The sequence below is a fragment of the Kogia breviceps genome, chromosome 2 (assembly GCF_026419965.1).
Source record: "Kogia breviceps isolate mKogBre1 chromosome 2, mKogBre1 haplotype 1, whole genome shotgun sequence".
Taxonomy (NCBI): domain Eukaryota; kingdom Metazoa; phylum Chordata; class Mammalia; order Artiodactyla; family Physeteridae; genus Kogia; species Kogia breviceps.
In genome coordinates, this window is record NC_081311.1 from 135,092,965 (window position 1) to 135,104,128 (window position 11,164).

Genomic DNA, 11,164 nt, shown 5'->3' on the forward strand with positions numbered 1-11,164 from the left:
GAGATAAGCTATTTCACTAGAACCTGATTCTTGCCAATTATGCGTTACACTTACCAGAGCACCACTACTGAGAAGGATCATGAAGACAATGAAAGTCTCAAACCAGTTGTGTTCAACAATGCTATAGCAGGTTTTCCGAAGATTCCACCAGACTTTTCCTTTGCCTTCTTCTATACTTACTTGACAGAATGGAAACTTTTTAATACATCCTAAAAGATAACATTAAATATAATAAATTAGAAAAATATATTTCAACCTTAAATAGGAAGAAATAAACTTTGTTGCTTCCTCCCCAATCCTAGTCTCAGATCATCATTTTATACAGCAACTGGCTACTTCATTCCTTAGTTATCTTCAGCATCCCTCCTGTATAGTGAATCATTCTCAGACTTATATATCAGCCAGCTACCTAGAATCAAAGAATTACTTTACCAAGAGCTGCTTGAGTATAAATGGTTCCATTCTTTAATACTGCTTAGGATCTGTCTTTGCCTCAAGGCCAGTCATGGACAAAAACATCTCTCAGGTTTGGGGAAAAACTGCATATTCAAATTGTTTATTCATTTTTTGATGTGATCCTGGATTTTTACACACTTCTTTTCACACAGAAAATTCACCTGTCTCCCTAGGTATCATCCACTGTCAGTTTTCCCAAGCTATTTATTTTCAGCTTTAGTGCTTTTCTTAGTCACACCTATATAACTCATCTTGTCAGTCAGTATCTCTCTTCCTTTGTCCTCCCACTCTTAGCTTTCATGTTATTTCTAACTTCCATCCACTCTTTTGCTCTTTGTTACTACTTATGGGATTCAATCCAATCATACTGAATCAGCAAACCTTTATTGATTTGTGTGCTAGCCACTGTACTGGTCACTGTGAGAATAACTGCTGGTCTCCCTGACAAGGCTCTAGAGCACATCTATATCCCCAAACAGCTCTGGTCACAGCCCAAATTAACCATATTTGAAACTGTAAGTGATGGAGTGTAATTATTGCAGCATCTATAAATCAAATCACAACACTGCCAATGAGGTCTGAAGGAATTGCTTTATCAATAATGAGATGATGTTCCAGAATGTCATTTATCTTCTAGGGTTCACTTCTCCACATTCTGGAGGATGAAAAAAAGGACATGTCAAATTATCTTAATTGTCCAGACACAGTAGCGGCTATAGTATAATCAGGAAATACAGATAAATTAACTTTTTGGAAGAAAAGAGAAAACAAAGATAAATATGCCTTCACCATTTCTTTGAAATATTTCCTTCAAATTAGGTGTATTTAGTCTCTGTAAGGAAAGAAGGGAGATTGCATTTAACCATATTAGAGCTTGTTTACCTTCAGTAAAACAAGCTTCTGGCTTAAGGTCTTCCTCGGGTTCAATTTCAGCTTGTTCACCTTCTCGGGGCAGAGCAACATCAACTGTACTTCCTTCAGATGAGCTGGTTGCATTTAATTTCTGGAAACAAAACCCCATTGCAAAGATGTGATTTTTCTCCCCTTTTATTCAGCTAATTTGGAAATGCTCTGTGATGGTGTGAATAAACAATGGTGGTAGTGATAGCATTTGACTCTGTTAACAGTACTGATAATTATGTACTAATAATTTAACAGACTTGAAGTCCTATTGTTTAAAACAATGTAACTACTAAGTTGATTCAGACAAAAAATGGTTAGACAGCATTCAATGTGGGTGATTTGGGAGTGATTTTACTGATTAACTTGTTTATGATCTCTACTTGTCTAGGGATGCCATATGAAAATAATTTAATACATCAACACTCAGGCCAAATCAAGAATAGTTTGATAAAAGTTTGGTATGCTGACATTCACTATTGATTATATTAATTAAAATGCTTCAAATCAAATTGTAATTTCCACTCTTCAGTGGAAATTTTCAGAGGGCAAAGAGCATTACCAGTTGTCTGTAACTACTGTCCATATTTCTGTAATTTTAGAAAGGAAGAGTGGCACATTAACATTAGTCACAGTCATTATAGTTCAACTTTGAGCTATATTTTTCTCTGGCTTACATAATTTTCTTTTTACTTTACTAGCAGAAAAATGATAGATCTCTCTTTCTCTTTCTCTCTCTTTTTTGAACTGCTTAAATGAATTCAATACTTGCCAAAGAATTCTAAATGAAATGGAAATTTCTTCATAAATGACATTGTTCAAAATCTGTATAGACTTTTATTAGGAGCACATTCCGAATTCAGCATGTGATCAGGCTGTGAATTTTTCCTTTAAAAAAAGTTTTGTGACATGCCACATGGCTAGGAAAAGCCACTTTAGTGTTGCAAGAATAAATACCTAATAAGTACTCTGATACCACTTGGGAAGACATTATGGATGTGCAATGCTTTATGAAAAGTGATGCAAAGACATGACATACAGCACAACCCAGGGAATGTAAAACTTTTAGAATGAAAGAACATGGACATGTTAATGGTTTCAAAGGCCCCATTAACTTTAGTAGCTGAGTGATAGGGTCACTCTGCCCTAACCCTCTGAAAGAGTTAATGTGTTACTGAAAAATACCTGGAAACTCCCTAAGCATCAGTCATATTGGAAGAAATTTGGCTCAAAATTCTTGATTTTTTGAAATCACCATGCAAATGTAGTTTAATACTTTATAATGTGAACATGGAAGAGTAGTATCCAGATGATATTTTCTGTGGTATTACTTTGAGGGTGACGTTAACCATGTCCAATTAAATATATTATGAAAGTTACCCTAAGTCAAAATATAATTCTATAATAAAATATCTCCTAGTCTGGAGTATGCTAAAGAGAGACTAGGCCATTGATTATGGCCAATGGTTCTTAGGATCATTAGAGTACAAGAATTTTTATCATTAAAATCCTCTACTTTTTGGAGAGGTGGAAGGTCAAGACATATTTTCTTCTCTCAGGATTTTTCTGCTTCTTACAGCCAGAATATCTTTATTCTTTTAAGAAAATCCCAGGAAAGCTACTGCTGGATAGAATTGCAACAGCTTCTGGTATAACCAAGAAAATACTAGATAATTCTTCCCTTCCAATTTCATTGGTGGTTTATGGGTTGGACACTCTGACATTTGATGAGTGGCAGCAATAATATCCACTGTATAAATAAAACCAGTAAGAAACCAAATTATTTTGAGGTTAGTTATAGAAAGCTTCATGTTTCTTCTTCCTCTTGGCCAATCCAAGCTGAATAATATCTTCTGAGCCTGGTCACGATCCACCTTTTCCATGAAGCCTTTCTTTCTTATGATTTCTCCATGCTAAATTTTATAGAACGTTTTGCCCATAATACTTGTTTGCTTTGACCAAATATTCTCATAAATATATGTATATAAATTATATATATACACATAAAATTGTATATTTATGTACATATATATTACAATGTACACACATACACAAATATACATCTATACACCAAAAGATCAAGCATAGAATAGACACTAAATGGTTATGTTGAATTTATGAAAAATGAATAAATGAATGAATATTTTGTTATTACTCTTATAGAGAGAATTATAGTGTTTAGATAATTTGATCTCTTCATTTTGATATGTAACCCAATTGTGGCCTTTACAGAAGTCTGTTTAATTGCATTAGAAAATACATTTTCTTAATGAATAGGTATTATTAATGATATTTTAGTGATAAAACACGTATTTCCAAAATGTTTCTCTAAAATATTGGCAGACATTCAGTAAAGAAATCTGAAGGAAGAAAGTAATAAGTATATATGTATACACATGCAAATACACATATACTTTTCCATTTGAAAACTTTAGAAAATATACTCACCCTTCACTTCTTATTTTACCACTGTTAATACAGTTGTGAAATGTTCAATTTTTTGCATCGTAATTCTCTGCCATGTATTACACAAGTGGCTTATATTTAAATACAAATATTTAAAGCAAATCCTTCACAGCACAAGTAGCCATTAATCTGAATGACAGTTGTATCCACCGTTTACCAAGTATTGACCTCTGGATGTGTCTTTGTTATCGGTACTGTCTTTAGATTATAAACTTTTGTGAATGTGGTTAGCATGTTAAAATACAAATAATTACAATTTTCTAAATGGCTGTGGAGGTTATGTACATTGTAAAGCAGAGAGGGTCCGTGTGTGAGTTAGTTTACCTCTATCTGCCTGGCGTTATGAAGCATAGCATGTCTTTTGAAAACAGACAAGGAAAAAAAAACTGCATGTATTCTGCTCTTCTCAAATGAGCAGAACCCATTTTACATGCAGAATTGCTTCACCGTTATCCAGGATTTTTTCTGATTAGAAGGATAAGCTCATTAACTTTATGCTCTGCAAAACTCCTTAAGGAATGTTTAGACAGAGACTGGATGAACCAAAGTTTAAAAAATAGTTTGTAGGCTAGTGTTTCTGCCACTAAAAAGTGTTTTGTGGGAGGCTCCTTTTCCTATGAAAGTTGGCATAAAGTTAATTCCTGCTAGTTGGAGAGTCAGGCTTATTCATGGTTTAATCTTTATAGGCCTCATTTTTGTCATAAGAAAGTACATATACTTTATCCTATGAAGTTATAAAAATATTGTATCAACTACATAAACATTTTAAAGTTGTGAATTTACCTACATTTATAAATTAAAGCTTAGACTTTGTTCTTATTAAGTTACAACAACTTACCAATTAAGATATACTGCCTGATAAGCTTTAGTCACTGGAAACATAAAGAATTTTAGTACTGTATTTTTAAATTTTGAAATTTATATCCTAGAAAACTACTTAAGCATTTAAAATTCTATACATGGATATAATACTATCTTCATAATCTGAACATTTCTGATTAAGTTCAACACTTTGGCATTCATACTCTGGTAGAGGGTAGTTTGTCATACATTTTATCATAGCCATAGCAAAATGACTTCCAAATTTTATTTAAAAACACATAACTGATTTAAAAGCAGGTGACTGATGATAAATACAAAGAATAACTTACTTTCTTTAAATTGCCATAGCTGTGCTACTAAAATGATAAAAAAAAAAGAAATGAAATTTTCCACATTAAGGAACTTGATGCCTATACTAAATAACTAAAATTAATACTTGTTCTGAATTAGTTATAAAAATGTAATTAGGTATATAGGCATAACAGTAGAAAGCTTCCATATAAAACCACATAGTACAAGCTCATCACTTGTTTCCTTGTACTGTTTTCTCCCTATCTGTCCAATATTTTATGGCACTTAAGGCTAGATTCTTCCATCCCTTGTAGAAACTACTGAGTCTACAGAGGGATGATGACTTCTGCTCTACAAATGCACACTGGAAAGCAGGTTTGAAGATGCAACATTCTCCAGACCTAATTCAGCCACAGGAAGCATGCCTGGCTGTAGCAGAAGCCTGGCGCAATGCTGTGGAAGCTGCACTCTGGTCCAAGAACCATGTTCTCAAAGGCATGGTACCCGAATGTGGAGTATTCAAGGTTAGCTGCAAATACTACTTGTAAGAAATGACAGAATCAGCACCCAGAAAGGCAATTTTCCCCCGATAACATGAACTTATATAGAAATCCCCCCTTATGGCGAATATTGCTCAATTTTTATCCAATTAAATAGTGAAATTTAACTTTCAGAAATGGAAAAGAATGTCAACAACTGGCCTACTTCCACCGAAATGCGCTCACATTTCATTTATTTTCAGTCAGCTATCAAATGTTTGACTCTCACAAACTGCTATATGATTCAAAAGGCAAAAAATAAAAGATTCAGCCATTACAGACTGCCTTTAAAATCTAGCCATTTCTTTCAAAACTTCTGGGTTTTGTCTTGAAAGTAAAAGAAGAAAATCTTTTAGTTACACAATCTATCAGGGCCTTAGTCTGATCTTTTGGATATGCATATCCATATCTTGACTTATATTTCATTTGAAGGACAGGTAGCCACACAGTGAGGTCACTGGGCTGCATATCCAAGGCAGGAGGAACACGACTAAAACCAATAGCTCTTTTTTTTTCTGGACCACTTATTGAATTGTTAAAAATATAAACCATCTCTATTTAGTTTGGCCTTAACATATTTTAAATGTGTAACACCCCTGATGCACCTTTTATTTTAAAAGAGCCTTACTAAGAACATAACATAGGAAACTGACAATAATTATATGGTAGTTGAAGAATAAGGTAAAAGGACATCCAGCAGGCAAAAGAAAAAGCTGGTTTATGTTAAGAAGATAATACAAAGATTTCCATCTAAACTTGCCTTAATTTTTATTTCAGCAGAAGTACACTGAAGCACCAAAACCATTCTCGAAAGGTCGAGATAGGTTTAAAATGGCTATTCATACTCCCATCTGTGCCTCTGAAAGAGTTGTGTCACATTCAGTTTCACAGAGAGCATTTGGAAGACACTGAGAACATAACAAATGGGAAGCTAGAGGTACTCTCCCATTGCTCTCCAGATTCTGAAAACAGAGCACAGGGCCTTTTCTAGAAGGGTATGTGCTTGGGACCTTAGTCAAGCATCATTTACAAAGTTTCCATAACGGCTTTGAAAAAGAGGGAATCCTGTTATAAACATGGTGTAAAAGATAATTTTCCAGTACCATTTAATTCTTCCCTGCTTGTGAAGAAAAAATAATCAGATTTTCTTCAATGACTAATAATCTTGTTTTACTCCTAAAACTAAAAAGTCATTTTAAGTAAAATTACATAAATCACCAGGGGCTGTATTTTAAAAAAATTTTATTTATAATTTTATGTCTGAATTTGTTTCATTTTACAGCTAATTCTCAATAATCCCTAAAGAAGAAGAGAGTATGTATAAATTAAACCTACAGACAAACCCCAAGCTCTAATTAGGTTTTTTTTTGCACCAAAAGTCTTGAAAACTGCTAATAGTCATGAACTTTTCACTTTTGCTTTTTAATTTGCCTTCAAGAACACACACTCTGGGGAATTCCCTGGCTGTCCAGTGGTTAAGACTTGGGCTTTCACTGCTGTGGACCTGGGTTCGATCCCTAGTCAGGGAACTAAGATCCCACAAGCCGTATGGTGTGCTCAAAAACAAACAAACAAGAACACTCACTCTGTCTGTGATTCCAGTAACAGGAGAAAGTTGAGTTAAGAGAATAAACTAAAGATTTATTTCATCCACAAACCTACAGCAATTTTTGGAGGTATCCTTTATTCTTCATAAAACTATAATCAATAATTAATAATCCAAAGTAGGAAATTTTCCAGGTCTCTTTTTTGCCTGCTCAGTTTTGGGTAGAATATTTAGGGAGAAATTAATGTAGATCAGGGAAATTTTTTTAAATGGGTACACTGAACCAATTACTTAATATTAAGATACAATGAACTTTTCCTACCCTGTATCATGATGCTTTTCATTTTTTAATTACAGTGATCACTTAGGGTTTGGCAGACACATGACTTAACAACTTCCCCAAACTACATGACAATCCAAGATATGTGGTGCCCAAATGTATACAGACTATGGCCCTTCATATCAAAATCTCATGATCACCTTACTCTTTTTTTTTTTAACGGAGGCTTTCCCCCAAAACATGAAAGCAAACATTTCTCTCTGGAGCACATGAATTGGATGGATTGGAAATTATATTCACAGATCTGAATATAATGATCTGAAAATGGCAACACTATCAATCAAACCCTGTGAGGCTCATTTTGGTAATACAGTTTACTTATAAGGGCTGAATCAACAACAACAAAAAGTTGTGGTCTTATTTTAATGAAATAAAAGCAGAAAAAAATGCATCCTCTCAAGTTCTTAACTATTTTGAACTTTAAACATTTGTATCATGTTTTAAAATAGATATAAATCCTATAGAGCATGCAATTATTGCTTTTAAAAGCCTAAACAGACTAAACTGGAAAGTCATTAACAGAATCAAATATGGTGTTGGGACTGCCCGTCTTGCCTGACCATGCTGTGATGTGTCACACGATTCAGCAGAGAGCAGCTGGGCACGTCTAGCACTTCCTTGCCATGGCAGGGGAAGGAACGTAGCTGAGTAGCATGCAGGCCAGTCAAAATTTATTTAGAAAGTGATTGTACGTGTACAACTTGCTTGGGTAACCTGGGTAAAAGTGGTGGCACGAGCCTCTGGCTGGTTAAAAAACACCAGAGTTTCATTCTTGAAGGCTCCAGCTTGATTTTACCCCTGTGAGAAGTAAGAATGGTAAGCAGTGAAGGTCACAGTATGATATTCCTAGATTGAGCTTTGGAATTCAACTTCAAATATGCTTCTTAAGAGCATTTATTCTATATCCTTCACCTGGGAAGACAATGAAACCTTTTAAGAACTAAATTGTAAAAATCCATAATTATATAAAAATGTCAAGAAATCATGTTTATATAAAAACAAAATTCTACATTATATCTTGTCACAAAATATGTATAATTCCAAGTTTTTCCAAAATAAAAGGATCACTATTGTGAAATCCATGCCTTCAATTTCCTTAAAATTTTTTTCATGCAAAACTTTATGTTCGTTTCCATACCAGTCTGTTTATGTTACTGGTGCATATAATAGATACACATATATAAAATATGTATTACATAATATAATAACAGCAATTCATATTTTTATCTCTAAAAACTTCTAGAGATCATTTCTCCCCAACTGTGGTATAGCTAGATATTTTGAAAATGAATGGGAGGAATGGAGCAGCTAGAGTTTTCAAATACTATCTAAATTAATGATTAATTTACTGCCTCTTCTTAAAGCAGAAATGTGTTGCAATTCTTTTTTCTTTTCTTTCTTCCTTTCTTTCTTTCTTTCTTTTGAAATGTATCATTCTGTTAGGTTTAACTTGTACGATTTTTCACTTTGTCAGCAAAGAGAAAGGATATTTTGTGTCCCCCAAAGCACAGCCCAATGTTCTTTTTCTACTTGTGTTCAAAAGACTAAGAAGCGCGAACCAATATGCCACTTTATGGATACGTTATTTTTAATTTGTGTGTGTGTGTGTGTATGAGTGTGTGTGTGCAATAGCTAATAAAGAAGAACAACCCAGCCAACATAAATGTGAATTTTATATGTGATCTGTGTTCAATGCCAGCAGTTTTCAGAAATTTCAGATTAAAACTGAACTTCACTGGAATTTATTTAAATCTATTCTATGATGCCGATTTTTGCTTTTATTTTTGAAAACAGTGTACAGTTGACCCTTGGACGACACAGGATTGAACTGTGCAGGTCCACTTACACACAGATTTTTTTCAATAGTAAATACTACAGTACTACAGGATCCTCAGTTGGCTGAATTTGCAGATGTGGGAGTGCAGATACGAAATCATGTATATGGAGGGGAAACTAAATTATACTCGGATTTTCAACTGGATGTAGGGTTGACACCCCTAACTCCTGTATTGTTCAAGGGTCAACTGTACTTTTAAACTTGTGTGAGCATATGTGAGAATTGCCCTATTATTCTTTCAAGGTTTTTCTGGTACTCATTTTAAAAATCATCCACATAAAACTTATTGCTGAATTTAATTTTACTGTGCAAAATAATTTGAAATTTTATCCTAGCTTTATAAAAGTTTTAATTTTATATTTACTTTTAAGTATTTTCCCTCTAATATATCTGTACACTTTAAATAATTTTATTACATTCTATAATTGGATTCCATGTATCCAAAACTAGCTTGGAAGAGGACAGATGATTATTTAAAAAATCACCCAGTAAAGAATTTTTGTTCAGATAATAAAATGTTTTCAAGGACTTGAAAATGAAGACATTGTATCTCATTGTTCCAAATTTATGATTTTTTAGTCATGAAAAAAAAGACATGACAATGAGGTAGTATTCTCCTAAAGCAATAATTTGAAATATCTGTGGACATCATAGAGTTTTTTTTTTTTTTAACATCTTTATTGGAGTATAACTGCTTTACAGTGTTGTGTTAGTTTCTGCTGTATAACAAAGTGAGTTTTTGAAGTATTCTGGAGACCAACTTTTTGGTAGAAATTAAGATATATCATTTCCATGAGTGCAGTGAGATGAAACCTATGATGTTAACATAGCAAATGTTTCTCTACCTCTTTGGCTTTTCTGTCTCTTCTTGACCCCAAGCTAGTCTTGTCCCTAGTCTTCCCTTATTTTCTCTTTGTAATTACTTCTTTGGGGAACTCCTCTATTTTCAAGGAATCAGGTAATTATGAAATCTGCATTATTAAATCTATGTTTAAACCCTGACTGCTATTCCAGTCTCTCGTTCCCACTATATCCCACTTCTAATTCAGTATGTCCCAATTGAATTCTTTCTCTTCCCACATAAACCCGGTAACCTTCTTAAAAAGGCTATTTCAGACAGTTGCATCACCATTTTCCCAATTTCTCAGATTCTTTACTAGGTTGGTCGAAAGCCAGTTAGTCTCAGTTCCCATACTTATTACCCTAGCCCAGAATTCTGTCACCTTATTATTATCAAATGATTGTTACCATATTCCCCAAGATAACAGTTTTCACTCTAAATGGTTTTACTTATTGCTATCAAATACATTTTCCTAAAACATCACTTTCCTATTGCTTTTCACCTGCTTCAGAACAAATAGCACCTTATTGACTATGCAGCCAATTCCAAGCTCTTTGACTTACTTCAAAGACTGTGTAATCTGAAACTACCTTACTCACCCATACATATTTTTCTGGTCTTTTCAACCAATACTTTATGTATGCTGATTATTTCACTGCTGCACCTTAATACTAAGCTCACTGTAACTCTGGCTTTTGTTTAGTAAGTTTCTGCTTTCTGTTCATGTATTTGACCCACATTTTGAGGCCTACTTTAATTTTATCTCTTCCGTTTAACAATTTGCTATGTTCTTCTCAATACTTGTATAATCTTGTATTCAGCCCTACAGGATTAAACTTTTTAATAGGTTTTTAATAATTTTGTGAGTTAGTATTAGCTTTCTCAAAGATGTCGAGATATCCCTGAAGGGGGTTATGTTATGACTCTCTCCTTTAACTCTTCCTTACCCTTAGTATCCAGCAGCGTGCTGAATTCACAAAAGTGCTCAATAAATGCTTGTTAATTAATTGATGATTTTCTTAAATAAATCTATGTCAAGTGATGGAAAATAAAATTAAAATTGAATTCTTATTTTACCAGAATGAGCAACACATAAATTAGAAGTGAACTCTCTAAGTAGACTTTG

The 11,164-nt window shown here is 33.7% G+C and overlaps 1 protein-coding gene across 9 annotated transcripts in view; it reads right to left on the bottom strand.

The window, feature by feature from the left end:
• The window catches only part of LOC131750102 (sodium channel protein type 3 subunit alpha), a 108,989-nt gene that overhangs the window by 21,030 nt on the left and 76,795 nt on the right, over nucleotides 1-11,164 (bottom strand). For all 9 annotated transcript variants that reach the window (XM_067026217.1, XM_059052431.2, XM_059052439.2 and 6 more), the window contains 2 exons: nucleotides 1,339-1,459; nucleotides 55-209 (listed from right to left, as the gene is read on the bottom strand). In XM_067026217.1, the coding sequence (XP_066882318.1) occupies nucleotides 55-209; nucleotides 1,339-1,459 (276 nt within the window). The remainder of the gene's footprint in view (nucleotides 1-54; nucleotides 210-1,338; nucleotides 1,460-11,164) is intronic.